At 39.8% G+C, this 19,249-nt stretch overlaps 2 protein-coding genes across 8 annotated transcripts in view; one reads left to right on the forward strand and one right to left on the reverse strand.

The window, feature by feature from the left end:
• Positions 1-10,868: 10,868 nt before the first annotated feature.
• LOC129720238 (uncharacterized) lies at positions 10,869-11,987 on the forward strand. The gene has a single exon (XM_055671688.1). It carries the CDS (start codon positions 10,869-10,871, stop codon positions 11,985-11,987), a length of 1,119 nt encoding a protein of 372 aa, XP_055527663.1.
• A 3,423-nt stretch (positions 11,988-15,410) lies between these two features.
• LOC129720935 (uncharacterized) overlaps positions 15,411-19,249 on the reverse strand; it is a 233,423-nt gene continuing 229,584 nt past the window's right edge. For all 7 annotated transcript variants that reach the window (XM_055672864.1, XM_055672865.1, XM_055672866.1 and 4 more), the window contains one exon: positions 15,411-16,845. In XM_055672864.1, the coding sequence (XP_055528839.1) occupies positions 16,727-16,845 (119 nt within the window). In that variant the 3' untranslated portion in view covers positions 15,411-16,726. The remainder of the gene's footprint in view (positions 16,846-19,249) is intronic.

Here is a 19,249-nt window from a genome sequence, read left to right on the forward strand (position 1 = left end):
TGTTCGGTTGGTGGAATGGACATATAGTCGAAAATCTCTGTTACTGCCTTGATATAATCAGTAAACTTTTCTGATTTTCGCTGTATTCGGTTTGCTGCTTGCTGCTCGTAATGGAAATCTAAATCTGGTGGCTGGTATTCTTGCTTCAGCTCAATGACCAACTCGTTCCAGTTACGAAAAATTGCATTCCGCTTTCCCTCCATATACCAAGTCCGTACATCACCCGCAAAAAGGTGAATGGCTTCATTAAAAAGCGTACGCTTGCTGATATTCTCAGCTTCAGCCAAAAACTCTACCTCAGCAATGAACTTGTTCAGTTTCCTCCCTTCATCTCTTCCGTCATACCTTAACTTCCAATCCGCCACCGGACGTGGCTGACGAGACGATTTCTGTCTTCGAGGCCCTTCATCCGAACTAGAATAGCTATTGGAACTACTATCACTAGCCGTATTCTCATCTGTCTCTTCATCGCTATCTTGCCTATCCTGACAACGTGTCCTTCTACTCAGCTCTTTTTTCTTTTTATAAGAATCGTGATTCGCTTTATTCTGCTTTCTGTTCTTACGTTCATTTGCATCATTCCTGTTCTCAGTTCTTATATCCTTTGCTTCTTTATCAGTTTTCTTCGAACTAACGTTCGAACGATTTTCTGCGAGGTTCAACTGACTAAGCTTTTGTTCTAAGTAATTGTCCACTTGCAACATTATTCGTGCTATTAGTTTATCGGAGCTAGTGGGTTTACTTTTTCTATGTTTCCCTGTCGTTTTAGGCGTACTTGCTATTCTATTAACTTTCAACGTACCTTTCTTTTGCCTTTTCCTGTTCACTTTGTCTTCTTCAATTGCTGTATCCCATTCTACTTCATCACTTTCTTCTGATTCAGTGACATCAGATTCACTCAAATCTTTCGTGTTTTTCCTTTTATCCTTCGCGGTAAAATTATCATTGAGCAACTGGATTGCCAATGCTTCTAATCCGCGCGTATCAAAGTTCAACAAATCTCTCAGTCTCATTACCCTAAATAGTAAATGTATTAACCTAGTTTTAAATGGAAATAAATCTGTTTTTTTCTTCACCTTTCTCTCTAGCACATATTGAATCTTCGCAAGTTTTTCCTCGATCTGACGGAATTCTAGTTCCTGTGCTTCCTTAGAAACCAGCGGAACATCCTCAACTTCTGGCTGGAGCTTAAGCGAACTACGCAGTTTGCGCTTTTTTGCATCTCGCGAATCACCACTAGAAAATTTTTGCTGGCGTATTAGCAACTCGTGTTCGATTTCATCGTCCAACAAGTGCTCAGGATTCAACGACCGGTATTGTAATTTAAATTTAGACGTCATTGTCTTTTTAGAATAAGTTCCGAAAGTTAAATTAATTTTAATAAAAAAATATATATTTACAAGCAAATCTAAACTATAATATTATTAGAAAATTCAAACTTAAATAATTTATTTAGGAAAAAGTAGCACAGTAGTAAAAATAATAAATAATTGATGTCAATGTGTTTTAGTGTATAATGTTAGGTTTAAGTATATTCAATGTATAATGTGTAAAAGTTTTTAGTATTCAGGACCTTTTAATTAACGATTTGACTCTTAATCACCTACGTGATACCTGTTTTTTTTTTTGAAATTTAACTACTTTTCGGTGCACGTACTTTCTACCGTGACAACTTTTTTCGACAACCGTGAAAACTAACCACTTCGCAACTTTAAACTATTGTTCTGATTAGGAGAAGTGGTAGTGTAACAGACTACACAACAGTGCAACACTGATTGTGTACTCTCCCCTCGTTTCAGTGAAAAGCTAAATAGTTTTTTATGCTACTCGATCCTCCGTTTGCCTTTTCGCGATTTTAGTTGGGCGCCAATTGTCACTACCCTCCAAGTAGGGTAGCTTCCCGACAAACTTCAGCAGCACGAGACCTGGACTTAGTCACAAGGCCGGCGCGCTACTTGGCAAACTGGGGGGATTTCGCGATACTAAATTTCACTGAAACGCTCAACTTCTTTAAAAAGTGTTTTATTGAACGGTGTGGTGTGTGCTTCGACGGGTGTCACGACAGGTACGTACCGCTACTTCTCTCGACTCTCCTGGCTCGATGTGCGGCGTCCCGCGTCGAACGATGATTTTCCGCCGGTCAGCGACAGGGCGGCTGCAACTGCGTGGGTGGTGTGTAGGCGACCTGGAAAGGCGTTCCAGGCAAGGGTCTTCTCAGGCGCTTCCTTCGTTGGCGTGGATCGGTTGGCGACGGACGATACCGACTGCTGCCGAACCGAGAAGGGAATCCTCTCCTTTACGGTTAGGGCCGTTGCCCGAGAGCTCGTTGGTCTTTTACGGTTAGACGTAGGCAACTTAATGCTGCCTAGGCCGAAGCGGGTGCCGAGTGCTATCGCGATCGCCAATCGCAAATTAATTAAATGCAACAAAAAGGTCCTGAATAATTCTTAGGATTGTCCTCTTTTACTCCTCGGTTTCTCCGGTTCAACAATCATTTACCACCAATTACCTCTTTTTTTTAAAAACTCGCACCTCTTTATCACTCGCTCGCCTGAATTCAAATGCGCTGTTGGCGCGTACTCGATAGCCGCCAATGCTCGTAGTTCAAATTTGGTATGGCGGCTAGTCGACTCATTTCGCCCCGTATACGACAGCCCATCGATTTTGTGTAAGAGTTGAACTGTGGAAGCTTAGTACGTTACATGAAAAATAGGTGAGCGTTTACTAGGTACATTTCATACAATTAAAAAAACATTTAATTTTACTGTTACGATCGGTTACACATGGATGACGAAACCTACATAAAACTGGACTATAAGACTCTGCTAGGACCGCAATTTTATACATCACCGAAGGGAAAGGATGTCCCTGGACCAGTGAAAGCCATTTACACCGAAAAATTCGGCAAAAAGGTAATGGTTTGGCAGGCCATTTGTGAATGTGGGAAAATATCTCGTCCATTCATTACGAATGACACAATGAATGGTAAAATTTACGTGAAAGAGTGTATGCAGAAAAGGTTGTTACCCATGGTTAAGCAGCATAACAATCCTCCAATCTTTTGGCCCGATCTTGCTCCCTGCCATTACTCTAAGGATGCACTAGGGTGGTATAAAACAAATAATGTCACATGTGTCCCAAAGGAGATTAATCTTCTAAACTGTCCTGAAATTCGCCCTATTGAAACTTTTTGGGCTTTGACCAAGGCAAAGCTGAGGAAATATGTCAAACCAGCGGACAATGTTGAAAAATTTAAAAAAGATTGGCTTAAAGTGGTAAAAATGGTCGGAGAGCACACTGTGCAAAAGCTAATGAGTAGTGTTAAGAGAAAAATTAGAGAACCCGCGTATCCTACGAAAAATAATCCCAACTTGAATTGAAACTGGAAAGAAAACACTTATTATCTATATTTCAGTATAAAATGACCCGAAAAATCCTGTATTTTTTGTTTTATTCAAGAAAGAAGATGTATTTAAAATTTTCGGAACAGTCTATATCACTAAAGCGATTGGTTGAAACAAAAAGCGAATCTTTTATCACTTGGTGATGAAAGATTCGCTAGTAATGAAGAGATGAAGTGTGAAGTTGTTGGGCTTCAAATGATGAGTTGAAAACCTGGAAGGAGTGTCAAACACAGCTCCGGCCCTCACAAGTACTTTCCTCACAACTTCAGGAGAAACACTAAACTGTGTCACCTCAGCTACTCAACCAGGTGAGCAATGTCTCTCTATCTCTCTCGAACACCTTCTCCAAGGTTTGCAAAAGTTCTCAGGGTCGGCCGATATGACGAAAATAGCAGTTGGGTTTCACATGCATTCTATATTTACGATATGGGGGGCTTAACCTGACTCTATTCTACCACGTGGCATTTTTGTCTTAACTAAGTACATGCATTTTTATCTTAGGTCTAATCACATGCTAGTTACATACAATATCTCCGAAGAACTCTACTACCGATGCTGGCTGCTCTGTAGCTCGGCAACCTATGCCGTCACGTCGACGATACGACGATAGTCTGCTGGCTGTTTCCGCAACTCTCCTCCTCCCAGGCCGTAACCATTGGGGAATTCAGCGGACCTTCGCCGTCCCACGGCTCGATCGCTCGTCTTGCTTATTGGTCCGAATCCAAATGGCTTCGCTGACTGACGGACTGTCTACGCTTGGTGTGGATGGTAAAGGTGGCGTAGCTTGTAGGTCGATAGCACGGAGGGCTTGCACGTGGATGAGGTACTACCCCTGCGACGAAGCGATATTGCAAATTCTGGGTCCTGATTCACTATCCTCATTTATTCTTTGAGGTTCACGTGCTCCAACACTAACCTTTTCTAGGCTTATCTGGCTTTTACTTTATTTAACTTAACTGGTCTGGGCTTATCGAGCGATCAATTTGCAATGGCTGACGATAGCTCGCCAATATCGGATTTGCCTGTTGATCCGCTGATCTTCGCCCTTGCTTCGGGTTTCATCGGTTATGGTTATAGCATCGTTGTTCTAAATCGAGGTGTTACGGCAGTGCGATATTCTCATGCCCCCCGTGGTAACTTTAGCAGTTATCTCCGACGGCTTCTAACCGAAACGGTTACAACTGCCAGTTGAAACATGGACACAACTGGTTGCGTGTTGACTGGGCAATGTTGTCATCTGACAATAGGTAAGTGAGAAAGTGCGACGCGATCATTGGCGCGTAAACCATACTTCCGCGGCAGAGGAAATGCTTCGCCAACTCGAGCGTTTGTTCACCAAGATGGAGCGGCCCAAAACAGCGTCTAATCTTCATGACAAGAGCGGATGATCAACGTCCTGGTGCGTGGGACACTGAACAGAGCTGACACGCTGGTCCCCCGGCTAGACAGGGGGTTGGGAAACGCCCAAAGAGCCGTCCGGAAGACAATATGTTACAAACAACATAAGGGAACAATTGGCATGGACCTAGACAACGAAATAAGGACAATGATTGGAAATTTGGAATATGCAACTGAAAATCGCTCTGCTTTTCAGGATGCAACAAGATAATACTGGTCGACAGAGGGATACCAAAATTCACAGGAATGGTTGAATAGCTATAATCTCTCATATTTTCTGGTTTGAGCTTTTGGAGTGCACTTGTGTTGCAAAGCAAAGCCTTGGTGCTACATTCGGAACTCGACCTTCTGTTAATTATACACAGACTTCGCAGCTAACTGACACTGACACAAACAATCTCTCCCGAGTCGAGACTCGAACCTACGACAACTGGCTTGTTAGGCCAACATCGTACCTCGAGACCAGCTGGGAGGGTTTCGGAGGGAGGGAGGGCACTTGTGTTGACCAGTGTAAAGTACAGCGAGCTACATCTACGCAACTTCGAAGCCGTAGCGCTCCAAGAACTTTGTTGGACAGGACAGAAGGTATGGAAAATCGGTCACCGGGCGGCTACTTTTTACCAGAGTTGTGGCGTCACCAATGAGCGGGGCACCGGCTTCATAGTACTGGCCAAGATGCGCCAAGCGTGATGGGGTGGCAGCCGATCAACGCAAGAATGTGCAAATTGAGAATAAATTGCCGGTTCTTCAACTACAGCATCATCAAGTGCACTGCTCACATGAGGGAAGACCCGACGACGAGAAGGAAGCGTTCTACGCTCAGCTAGAGCTGGTCAACGATGGCTGACTGCGACGGGGCGTGAAAATCGTCGCTGGCGACTTGAATGCTAAGGTATGACGGGAGACAATGTACAGACCGGTAATCGGGCTAGATATCCTACACGCCGTATTTGATGATAACGGCCATCGGCGCGTAAACTTAACGGCCTCGTGTGGTATGGTAGTCCGAAGTACATTCTTCCCCCGCAAAGATGTCCAAAAATCCACCTGGTGATCACCCGAGCACCAGACGAAGAATCAAATCGACCACGTTCTAATCGACGGCAGGTTCTTCTCCGACATCATCATTGTTCTCACCAACCGCAGTGTGAATTTAGGTTCGGAGCACTACCTAGTAGCAGTGTGCATGTGCTAAAAGCTTTCATTGGTGTATAACACCCGCCGAAGTCGAACGCCGCGACCAAATATCGAACAACTGCGGGACACCGGGGTTGCATAGGAATACGCGCAGCAGCGTAACCCACGGAAGAGCAGCTTGGCGCAGCTACTCTTAAAGATGGCTGAGGAAACATCTGATCCTTCATAGGTAGGACTCCGAATCATAGAAATGACTGGTTTTACGGCGAATGCAAGCAATTAGTCGAGGAGAAGAACGCAGCACGGGCGAGAAAGCTGCAACACCGTAAAAAAGCGAACGTGGTACGATACCGACAGGTACGGAATGGTCAGAACTCAGTCCTCCTAAAGAAAAAGCATCAGCGAGAGGACCGAGATCACGTAGCGATGGAAGATCTGTATCAAGCTAACGACACTCAGAAGTTCTTCGAGAAGCAGAGCAGTTTCTGTTAAAGCTACGTGCCGCAAGACGATATGCTGCCCAGATTCACTGTTCAGCAGGTTATGCAGAAATGCCGCGAATACAACATGCCCACACATCATCTATACATCGATTCCAAATCGGCATACGACACAATCAATCGAGACCAGCTATGGCAAATTATGCACGACTACACAACCCTCTCAGCTGGTCTTGAGGTACGATGCTGGCCTAACAAGCCAGTCGTCGTAGGTTCAAGTCTCGGCTCGGGAAAGACTGTTCATGTCAGTAGAATCGTAGCGCTAGTCCCGCAATTGTTCTGTACACTTTACAGTTGGCTGCGAAGTCTGTGTATATTAAAACAGAAGGTCGAGATCCGAATCGGAATGTAGCACCAAGGCTTTGCTTTGCTTTACGCATTTTCGGACAAACTAACGCGGTTGGTCAAAGCGACAATGGTTCGAGTGATGTGGGTAGCTCGAGTATCGGGGCACTCTCGAGCCTCTTCGAAACTCGGAGAGGATCGAGGCGAGGTGATGATTTCTTGTGCCCTGGAAAGTGTCATCAGAAGAGGGGGAATTAACACGAGTGGCACGATATTCCAAAAGTCGGTTCAACTGTTTGACTTCGCCGACGATATCGTCATTGTAGCTCGAACCTTTGTGAAGATGGCAGAGGCGTACATCGGACTGAAGGCCGAAGCCAAACGAATTGGACTGGTCATCAATGCATCGAGGACAAAGTACACAAAAGTTCAAGACGCTTCGAGCAGAAGGTGTTGCGTACCATCTTTGGTGGACTACAGATGGAGAACGAAACTTGGAGAACGCGAATGAACCACGAACTGCCGGAGCTGTTTGGAGAGCCATCTATCGTCCACACCGCCAAGATTGACAAGTTGCGGTAAGCTGGGCATGTCATAAGGATGTCGGAGGACAGCCCGGTAAAAATGGTTCTTGAAACCAATCCGTCAGAGACGAGATGGAGAGATGCACAGCGGGCAAGGTGGATCGATCAGGTGGAAGACGACCTATGGATTCTAACCATATTAAATTGACATCATTTAGAAACATTAAAAATATGTTACGAGATAGCTTGAGCTTGATTGATCACCACCGGTTGCCACTTCGTTACTGATCAGGATCGATTGGAGTTGTAAATCGAATTTAGTGATTCCTGCTTGGGATTTAGCTTTTCGATGTGCATCTCCAATAACCCCTGCATGCTGATCAGTACCGACGCCTGCCGGTCCAGAACGTAGATCAAAGGAATGAAGGAAAGGGGTGTTAGTTCGAGACTTGTTGTTACTAGAGGCCGGATATACTCCTGCACACTCCACAAGCACCACGGGTATAGGAATTTTGTGCTAGTTGTTTGTCGCGTTTCTTCTCTACAAACGATAAAACTCTTGGCGGTATTTATGGGCCCTCGTCCACTAAGATATTTTTCGCGAACTTATCTTCTATGTATCTAAGACGTTTTGTTTCATTGATTTTAGGAGTACGACGGGAATAACGAGCTTTGTACTAATAGAGGAACTGACCGACCCTTCCAATTTCGAACCCGACGTGCACGCACTTTCCCGAGGTTAGTGGTGCGATCTTCGATATATGAACTCACGAAAGCGCGCCAGGTGCCAACATGTTTGAAACCTCATCATATTTGCAGTGACGGGATACAAGCGAATCGTGGAGGTTAAGTAATCTCGGTTACCTTACGTATCGTACGACTCTACGCGTTTCTGCTCATGAACACCTTAATTTACCCATTCACGAATCAATGAGTAGCTTTATTTCGTAAGACGTTAAACTTTATTCGGAAACTGTAAGCCGACCGCAATTCTAGAGGATATAAGATCTACAACGCGTTTTTCTCTTGTAATATAATTTGGAATGAGCTAAGTATCCTAATGAATTCAAAAACTGGCAAATTTACATGCATCCAAAGCCCTTAAAATTCAAAAACAAAAAATTGCATCCAACAAGATTTAAACATTATTGAATAAAAAAAAAATTCAAGTGTAGTCAACATTTGTCCAAAAGCTAGGAAAATCATAAAAATAATAGGGTTAAATATGGTTAAATGACCGTAACCGATCAGAACTCTTCATGACAGACAGTTAGATATACAGCACTTAGATTTTTGTCGCGTGTGAATGATAGATGATCAAACTCTATTGTAAAACTATCAATTCGATTTTGTGAAAGTTAGCGTGTTCAAAGATTTATAGTAGCATATGAATATAGTAAAACCTACGACACGCTGAACCGCATCCGAGCCAATCTCCGCTTTTCAACCACATCAAGAAGTTCAATTTACTACCCCATGCAAACCAAAAAAATCTGTATTATTTCCAGAAAATCTGCAATCTGCATGCAGATATCTGTATGAAAAATACGCAAGAAATCTGTATAAAAGCAGACAAATCTATATATGTGGCATCATGTAATGCGGGTACTTTCAAAATGGGACAAAAACAACTTGGTATTTTCTCCATGTTTTTCCATACAAATGTTTCAATTTCCATTTTTTTCCAGAAAATATGATAACAATTAAGTCGATTCCCGATGATAACTCAAAAGTGACCAAAATCAGTATGGGACAGTAAAGCGAGTACCGGCAGCTTAGCCGAAGATACTCCTTTGATTAAAAATATGTTACGAGATAAGGCAAAAACTATTTTTAAACTTTTTTGAAGAGCCTAGCCTAGATTTTTCATGTAATTTAATCGCAAAGACTTCTCTATGTGTAGTCGTGTTGGAGATTATAAAAAAAAAAAACATTCATCTTTTATAACTACTAATCTTACCAGTCAACTCCAGACCGAGGTGTTCTTTGTTGTTTGAAGAAGTTGTCGCCGTTCAATTCGTCTTTGAAAGCCCCTGCTTAATTTGGTCGACGATAAATATGTAAAAAGGCATACTTTAATATGAAAAAGACAAAGAGTATTTGCATCGCGTTGGTTTTAGCTGATTGGTCTAAAAAGTTAAGAATAATTTTGGCAAATACCGTATAAGTTTGGTTGCAATTTTCAAATACGCGGCGGAAGCATCCAAATTTATATGGAACCGTATTTTGAGCTGAAAATATAACAAAGAAATCCGTCCAATACTGTTTGAACCTCGTTTGAGTATCAATCTAGAGATGGAAAATTTAAAGTTTTCAGAGCTTACAATAAAAATTGTGTTTTTTTTCAAACGGATACCGTGCTGGATCGAAACCCGTACAGTATCGAAATCCGAACACCTTGATATTTTTCTTTAGTTTTAAGCATTATAAAAATGTAAATTCATATGACAGTTATTACATGTCCGTTGAACTGTTGGCTTTCTGTTGAATTAAACTATGCGCCTGTAGGCCATGAAATAAAAATATTAAAAATGAAAAATAAATTGTGTATCGGTTTCAGTTGTCATTTTGTCGCATCGTTAGAGAATTCACTAAGGAAACGTTCTTCAGATAAAAACGTTTTTCAAGTGGAATATAAGTGTTTTACTCTGCGAATCTTTTTTGAAATCGATTGAAAAGGTAAGTCTCTGTCATTTTCGAGTTGTATATTGTCAGGTAAATAGTGCAAATTGTATTTTTTCATCGAAAACTGTGCCGTACGGATTTTGATCCTTGGTTATCGCTTGAATCGAAATCCGTACAGCGTGTGTATCATGCATATATTGTTGAACTTTCATCCTTGTTTTAAGCATTTTATGGAGGAAAACAAGCATAAATGTACGGCAAACAATTCCGAAAGAGCTGTGACAGAGTTGCGCGAGGGAACGCCGTACCGGGAAGCTTCAAGAGGTTTCCGCGTTCTGGTGACTACAATAGAGGATGCAGTAACGAATGGCTACGAATCTCAATCAAAAGGAGTTCCACCAACCTTCACTGCTGGAGATGAAGATTTGGATCATGAAGTGGGTGCTATGCATGGGCATAGCAATCAGAGGGCCCATCCCGATTGCCCCCTCCTTAAATCTGGGCCTGAAGGAAGGCGTCTCGTACCGCATTTAAAAGATCAGATACGATATATTTATACTAAACTTATTTGATACCACGTACAAATAATCTTCCGAATCGAGTGAAAATAATCCGCGTTATTGTAAAAATATCCCGTTTAAAAAAACGCATAGAAACAACCCGCGTAAAAAGCGACCCCAGTGTAGTTAAGAAAAATTTTATGTTTTTTTTTGTCGAATCATTCAATTGGGAGCTATTCCAGTTTTTAAATATCATTGAAACAGGCCTTTCTGAGCATAGTGCAAAACGGGATTTTCAAAAAAAGTTTATCGTTTTCCTTCGATTTTTTAAACGAAGAATAAAAACCTGCTCGAAATTTCTTAAATGACAGGTCGTTCATGTACTGTATATGAGAGAACTGTCATTGTTGCGTAATATACGTTCCTCCCGATCGTGTCAACGACTGCAGCTTAATAGAAAAGCATACACTTTCTCTGGAATGGATTGTTTCACAAATGGAAGCTAGAGACAACATTGTCGTCATAGGTGACCTAAATCTCAGCACGATATCATGGCTCCACAGTAGTAACAACTTCCGATTCCCCGATTATTCTCGTTCTTCGATCAGACCAGCATCGTTTGCCCTACTCGATGCGTATTCTACTGCCAGGCTCCGGCAAGTGAATGGTGTTTTGAATACTAACAACCGTTTGCTCGATTTGTGCTTCATCAGTAAGGATTTGGGGCAAAACTGTTCCCTTCTACGAGCTCCTGCGCCGCTTGTAAAATTTTGCAGACATCATCCACCTCTACTACTGACGCTGGAACTGCATCCTGGGCATCGCTTTAAAGAAATCGCCGAAACTAATCACTACGATTTTAATAGAGTAAATTTTGTTGGAATGAACAACTTCCCAGCTGGCGTTGATTGGAATACTTCGCTCGCCTGTGACGATGCTAGCTCCGTAGCTTCGACGGTGTGTAATGTTTTGCTTTACGCCATTGACCAGTTTGTGTCTAAAAAACGCCACCGTAAACCAGCCAATCCAATCTGGTCCAATTCAGTTTTGAAACACTTGAAGAGAATAAAAAGAGCGGCCCTGAGGAAATTCAGTAAACATCGAACTGATGCTGCGAAAGCTGAAAACTTACGCGCCAACGCCGCTTACAAGCGCCTCAATGCCACTTTATATAAAAACTACCAGTGTGATCTGCAGAATCGTCCCAAATCGAATCCCAAAAAGTTCTGGAGCTATGTAAACAAACAACGCAAAGAATCTGGTTTGCCGTCTAACATAACTAATGGGACCATTGAAGTGGACACTGTCGAAAGTATTGCCGAATTGTTTCGCACCAAATTCTGCAGTGTATTCTCTGAGGAAAATCTAAATGCTCAGGATGTCGCAAATGCCACGAGTAATATACAGACTATGCGATTATTCGGCTCTTCGTTCACTATTAATAGAGACATGGTGATTGAAGCCGGGAATCAATTGAAAACATCAATAGGATCTGGCCCTGATGGTATTCCCTCGTTAATCCTCAAACGATGTTTGAAATTTCTTGCTGCACCTTTGGCCATGTTTTTCAACCTATCCTTAACGACGGGCGTTTTCCCCGAATGCATTCACTAGAAGGGATGCAAGCGGACTGTTACTAACTATCGTGGAATTGCATCGCTAAGTTCTGTCTCAAAGCTTTTTGAAATAGTTATTCTTGAAAAATTAACTCATGACTGTTCGCACATCATTTCTCTGACCCGCAAGGGTTTATGCCGAAGCGCTCGACGACAACAAATCTGATTACTTTCACATCGTTTATTACTCGAGAAATTGAACGCGGTCATCAAGTAGACACTATTTATACCGACCTCTCTGCTGCATTCGACAAGGTAAACCACGAGATTGCTTTGGCAAAATACGACAAAATAGGAATTAATGACAACCTCCTAATTTGGCTTCGCTCCTACTTGACTGGCAGAACTATGTCTGTAAAACTAGATGATTTTATCTCGTCCCCCTTCTGTGTTACATCCGGCGTTCCTCAAGGCAGTCACCTCGGACCATTCCTTTTCCTACTGTTTATGAACGATGTAAATTTGCTTTTCAAATGTATGAAATTATCTTACGCTGACGATTTAAAACTATACAACACAATAAAAAATATTCAAGACGCCGAGATGCTGCAACATGATTTGGAAGCCTTCGATAGTTGGTGCCGAATTAACAGGATGTCACTAAATGTGTTTAAGTGCTCAGCTATCTCCTTCGGTCGAAAACATGCCATGTATCGTCACGAGTACAGCTTACAAGGTACTGTTTTGAGTCGCGAAACGGTAGTTAGGGATCTGGGAGTTATGCTCGATTCGAAATTAGGCTTCAAGGACCATGCAGCTTGCATAGTTTCAAAGGCTTCATATCAATTGGGATTTCTATTTCACTTCGCTAAAAACTTCAAAAATGTGCACTGCCGTAAAGCGCTCTATTGCTCTCTGGTTCGTCCAATATTGGAATACTCCGCTGTTGTATGGTGTCCTTTCTACCAAGACACAATTGCGTGAATTGAGGCCGTACAACGCAAATTTGTTCGCTTTGCCTTGAGACAGTTTCCTTGGCGCGACACGCGTAACCTACCAAGCTATGAAAGCCGTTGTAAGCTCATCGACTTAGAGCTACTGGAAACAAGACGGATTTTGGCCAAGACTTGTTTCGTTGGAGACCTTCTTCAGGGAATCATCGATTGTCCTTTACTACTCGGCCTTCTTGATATAAACGCTAGACGACGCAATCTCCGTTCACACACGTTTCTCACTACCCGACCTGCAAGAACTAACTATGCTCTACATCAGCGGTTCTCAACCTTTTTTGTCCGCGTACCCCTTGGCCCTATTTTTCAAATCAGTTGTACCCCTTGACTTAGAAAGTCCTCACAGAGTGGGAGAGAGTAGTGGTAGATCATGTTTTGGTAGTCTAGTTCAGGTTTCAAATTGAACTATGGTGTGTTTGGTTGCTACAGTCATGTTTCAAGAACAAGTTTGAACGTTAAATGGAGTATTATAAAGAAAAATTGCTTTGTCCGCCATTACTAATTATTCTTTCGCGTACCACCTGAAGGCTGTAGCCTTGAGAGCAGATATAAGAAAATCATCGCGATAATTATCGCGATCGTGATAATTATCGCGATAATTCGCCAGAATGTCCTCTCACAGCCCGGGTGTATGTGTACGAGAAATACTCTCTTCGACAATGTTGTAGTACTATCTGAAGACTTCAAGTTCGCCATACAAAGTTGTTCAGAACTGTGCTTATTAGATGAGCTATCGGCTTGCGATAAAAATGAACGCGAGTGATAGTTTTCATCCTTGTTTGTACGTTTTGTGTGTGTTATATACTATGGCTAAGGCAGAATTAAATCATTACACCCACCATAGTCCCACGGCAAGCCTACGTTTGTGCACTCAAGCACATACCCTTTAACTTTTTATTCTTCATTTAAAGTTTGAAGGACAACGATTAACATTTTTTAAAAATAATGTTTTGCACAGAAAATTGCACTATTTCAGCTGATATAAGATTTAGAAAACCGTGTAAAACTTAAGGAACCAATTGACCATCACAATATATTTATTCGTAAATTTAAAGATCAATAGAAAAATAAAATTCATTTTTGTACTTCTATATCTATACGGATTTTGATTCATTACGGTACGGACTTTGATCCAGTCTATATCGCGTGCGTGCGGATTTCGATTCAAAACATGTCCTTTTCAAACGTGATTTTTTCGAGTTTCAGAGTAATTTAAATCGTTTTGCATGCAAATAGTGATAAAATATAAGTAGACCTATAAGTAAACATGTCAGTTTAAAGCTGTATGTAATTTCTTGATTTTATACTGATTGTCGAAGATTATCATGTGCTTAGGTGTTCGGATTTCGATCCAGCACGGTATATGATTACAAATGGCCTAAAACGGTAAACGTGATTTGAATGAGGTCGATATTTGTACCTGTTTTGTATAAAAAATAACCCACGTAAAAATGCGTCAAAATGACCTTACTGTGTATCTCTCTGTTGTACAAACAAATATGAAAAAAATTGATAGGAATTTATCAATGCTGGTTTTAACGATCTTCAATCACAAATTGGAAAAAAAGGCTAAAACCATTGGCAACAAATAGATCCTGTTTGAATTATGCAGTACAAGGAGTGATGCAAATTGAGAGATAGCTCAGATCAATAACTTTTTAACCGATTAATTCTAGATTTCAGATAACAATAATAAGTTGTAAAAAAAATTAAATACATTCATTTATCTAATTTATAATTAAAAACAAAATTTTTTATGCAGAATTGATCGAAAATAAAAGTATCTACTAAACGATTCGCTGAATCACATAAATTGTTCTCATGCTCTTGCTCTTTTTCATACCAAGCAGCCACCGAATTGGTGATTAATCCGTTGTTTTTTTTTGCCATTTTTGATCAATAATATAACGTGTATTAACATTATTGTGCAGTGAAAAAAAAACAGATCAATTAATATTATCTGATTAATACAGTTTCGCAATAAAAGCTTTGGTCTTATTGGACTGCTCTTCCGGCAAAGCTGATAACCTGAATAAATAAACGTATTCGCTGTAAACCATCGTTAGCACGTTTGCAGGTTTGAGTCGAAGATAATAAAAAACTTCCACGGTGTCTCATAAAAAAAACGATAAAAGCGCAAACAGAATGTAATTCCCCAATGGCTGCTATTATTCTAAAACACTAGGCACTTGCTAAAGGTACTATTTCATAAAATTTATTTTCCAGTAAGAGTTTATGTCCAGTCACTTTGTTTTCTGATTGACGAAGAAACTCACAGTAGAAACGTTGGATTCTATGCTACCGAATTTGTCGAAAGTCAATTAATACAATTATGATGATGATTATTTTTCTTCATCTATTTGATGATGATTATAACAATGACAAATAAATATTGTTAGAACCGCAATAAAACTTACCTTCAACAGGATTTTGTGATAAAAAGGTTTTTTTTTTTCAGTAAAACAAATGCGTTACTTGTATATCTCGAATATCACTCCCCTTTTATTTCAGACATTATGGTAATTTTTCGCTATTGTTTTACAAAAACCGAAAAATAAGTGTTCTTTATCTGTTGATTTTTACATACTTATAGAACTGGCTGCAAATTGTATCGGATTAAACAGGCGTTTTTTTGCTAATTGGTTGTATTTTCTTCGATTTTTGTTTTCGTTTCCGCTTAGTCTAGTGCTTTTAAATATATAAATTTAGTATGACTATATATAGAGTTGCATATGTTTGTTCTCCATCTTAGTGTATCCTCCTCAGCCCAGTGACGGCTTCTTGTATCCGCTTTTTTTAGAACACTGAACGGGATAATTTTTTGAAAATTATCACCGTTTTGTTTTGCTTACGTAGTAATAATTTTGGTAATTTCCTTCAATGCATTTTCTTGCGTCCACAATTCTCGGGTGTCATAAAAAAGTATGTTTAATATATATTTCATAAGGCATCATATTTTCCTTCCTTTTGTTGTAAAATACATCAATAATTGTTCGCAATTGTTTTCTCTGCTTGTTTTTTTTTCTTCTTCTTTAGTTGTTACCTTATCGCGAGCTGTTCCCCTGACGCGATTGAGAATTTAAGGATCGTTTGTGGTGACATTGAAAAATTGGATCTTCTCTGGGTATAGAGACAGTTTGATGAGACGGGTTTTCGTTATACACATATAAAAAATCTATATAAAACATTCAACTACTTACTCTCGAATGACTATTTAGCGTTTCATACCCTCTTTGAGTTTGCTTATTTTGGTATCGAGATGATTACAGTTTGGTTATTAAGCTTTGGTATCGGGAGTTTAAAACAAGTAGTGAAATCTGCTTAGGGCTTAAACAATGAATGCGATAAAAACGTAAACTCTATTATACAGAGAGATGTTAATCAATAAAAAACTAGCACGTTTTAACACTTATGCACGACTACGGGAGCCGAAGCCGTGTAGGACCTCCTATTGACTAACGAGCACTTCTTGGGGGAGTTAAGTGTTCCCCAGAAAAACGCTTCGAATAGTCCTATTCCTTGCGTTTCGATTCAACAGCCTGCAACACAACGACGCGAATCCTACGATATCTACACATCATTTTCTGCGCACAAAACACTCGCCATCCGAACGTTCGTCCACTCGAATCCACAGTATTTTCGGGGGGTGTTTTCGCTTTCTCCTATCAAAAGGGTAGCCTGTATGCTACATTGTTCTCATTTCAATGCTTATCTATGTATGGACAAAACGTATATGCAAATATCGATCACGAATCTCCACTTCATCGGTGTACTGCCGAAAGTTCATCTACAACAACGTTGACGTGAAGATGAGGACAATCGTCAACAGTGTCGCTATCAGGCCTGAAGTAGAGCGCATCTGAACCGGTAACGCCGTTGCACTGCTCCCGTCGGTGTCATTCAATGCTGTGATGAATAGGGGAGAAATAAAAACGGACGAAAAAAGTTGGTTATCACTAATGAAATCATCACATGATTGGTGTTATTTGCGTTTTGGCGTTACTGAGTTTTTAGTAGGTTTTATTTTAGTTTTTGTGTTGCAAGTGGAAAGAATAAATGAAATTCACAAACAAAAATAAGATTTGCTTTAAATGATAGATGGATTCTAATTGCTGGAATCTATAGTAAATTAATTTTATGGAAAGGTTTTCTTCCCAAAGACAACCGAAATAGGAACTCGACGATTACGACGACGAAACAAACACTGACTGATAGAACGTAATTTTAAATGAGCAATTCATTTTTCACCAAAACCCTTCAACCAATCTCAGACATTTTTTCAATTGTTTGCTATGAACGTTATTATTGCATAGTCTATCAATAATTCTAAACTTTATTGTAATATAATTTTAGCAACTATTTCCTGTAAAGTAAGAAGATGCTAGAATGCACTGGCGAAAATAGTAGGACGCACCCAGGAGGAAAAAACAAATAAAAAGCTGTGAGAGTTTCATTGCTAAAAAGCATCGCGTTGCTGAAAAACTCAGCGCAAACATTTTCGTATAAATTCATTGTGATTTTATTTAGTATTTAAGTTTATTTTCATGCATAACGGGCTTTCCTCTTGGTTAAAATGCAAATCGCACGACGGCTGGAATCGATATGCAGCGATTTCACGAAAGAATTAAAATTTTGCCCTTCTCCTAGAAAGCTATACCAATCACTGGCAAAACCAAAGGTATAAAAGTGGTCACAATGGCCGAATGTCATATACCACTCGACTCAGTTCGACGAACTGAGCATTTTCTATATGTGTGTATGTGTGTGTATGTGCAACTTTTTTTTTCTTACTCACTTTTCTCAGAGATGACTGTACCGATTTTCATGCAATTAATTGAAAATAAAAGGTGTAGTTGCGCCATAGGTTGCTATTGAATTTCATTGTAATCGGATTTTTAGTTTAGAGGTTATGTATCAAAATGTAAAAATCGCGAAACATCAATATCTTAGAAACCACATAATCGAATTCAATAAAACTGATTTCAAATGATCGGGCTGACTTCAAAACCCTTATCTTTGAAATTTCGTTATGATTGAACATATGGTTCAAAAGTTATGTAAAGAAAAGTTATCCTGAGGTTGTTTAAACTCACTCACTTTTCTCAAAGATGGCTGAACCGATTTGCACGAAATCAGTCGCAAATGAAAGGTCTAGTGACCCCATAGGATGCTATCGAATTTCATTGTTATCGTACTTTTAGTTTGCGCACCATGCTTCAAAATCTGAAAATCACGCAACTATATTATCTCCTAAATTACGCAACCAATTTATACAAAACTGGTGTCAAATGAAAAGACTGTCTTGAAAATCCTTAACTAATGGTTTGTAATCAGATTGTAACTTTTTCCGTTAAGTACCAAAATGCTAAAATCACAATTGAACATTTGGTTCAAAAGTTATGAAAAGTATTGTACCCCAAAGACTTTTTAAGCTCACTTACTTTTCTCTGAGATCGATTTCGGCGTTCTTAATTCTTCTTAGTAAAATCATAAGTCTAGTTGTCCCAAAGATTCTAAATTTTTTTTATTACAGCCAGACTTTTACTTAAACCATTATGTATCAAATTGTAAAAGTAACGGAAGTCTCTTATCTCGAAGATGACATTACTTAGTTGAACAAACAACTGTCAAACAAACGGGTTGTCTCTAACAAGTAATTAATTTCATAATAATTTATTAAGTGGTCAAAAGATTTGGAAAGAAACATCACCCAAAGATTGTTGAAAGCCAACTGCTCAGAATAAAATATGGCCTCAACATCATTTTTATTCAAGTTGAACGTTCTCGGTGTTGCAAGGAATTAAATTGTACGAAATCAGGAATCATTTCTTTCATTTTACTACCTCTTTAGCATAACTCATTTCGAAAACATTACGTCAAATTTAATACATTATCTTTATGAAATTCATTTACTTGAAATACAACATCACTATTCTTGGAACGCAAAGAGTGGAAATACCTTTATTGGATTGTATTTGACAAAAAGACGGTAGCTGCAATTTCAGATTTCGAAATAAAATCTGAAGTTGATTCCCGGCTTCTACCTGAAAAACCCACAGTGATGTGACAATCATGAAAAAATCGTCTCATATATTCGAAACATATTTCTTAATATGTAATTGGTGTTTACAGCACAGAAAATTTTTATTGTTTGTTTAACAGGACGTAAACAGTAGAGAATACGATATTTCTCTGAATTCATTATAAAAAAAAACTGAAGAACTCGTATCTGAATTTTTAGAAATTTCATACACCCCTAGAACTTTATATCCTTCAATAACTTGCTTGAGGCGACAACAAGATCGATAAA

This window comes from Wyeomyia smithii, chromosome 2 (assembly GCF_029784165.1).
Source record: "Wyeomyia smithii strain HCP4-BCI-WySm-NY-G18 chromosome 2, ASM2978416v1, whole genome shotgun sequence".
Taxonomy (NCBI): domain Eukaryota; kingdom Metazoa; phylum Arthropoda; class Insecta; order Diptera; family Culicidae; genus Wyeomyia; species Wyeomyia smithii.

Coding starts and splice junctions, on each gene's coding strand:
- LOC129720238 (XM_055671688.1), top strand. CDS start 10,869: ATGGAAGCTAGAGACAACATTGTCGTCATAGGTGACCTAAATCTCAGC.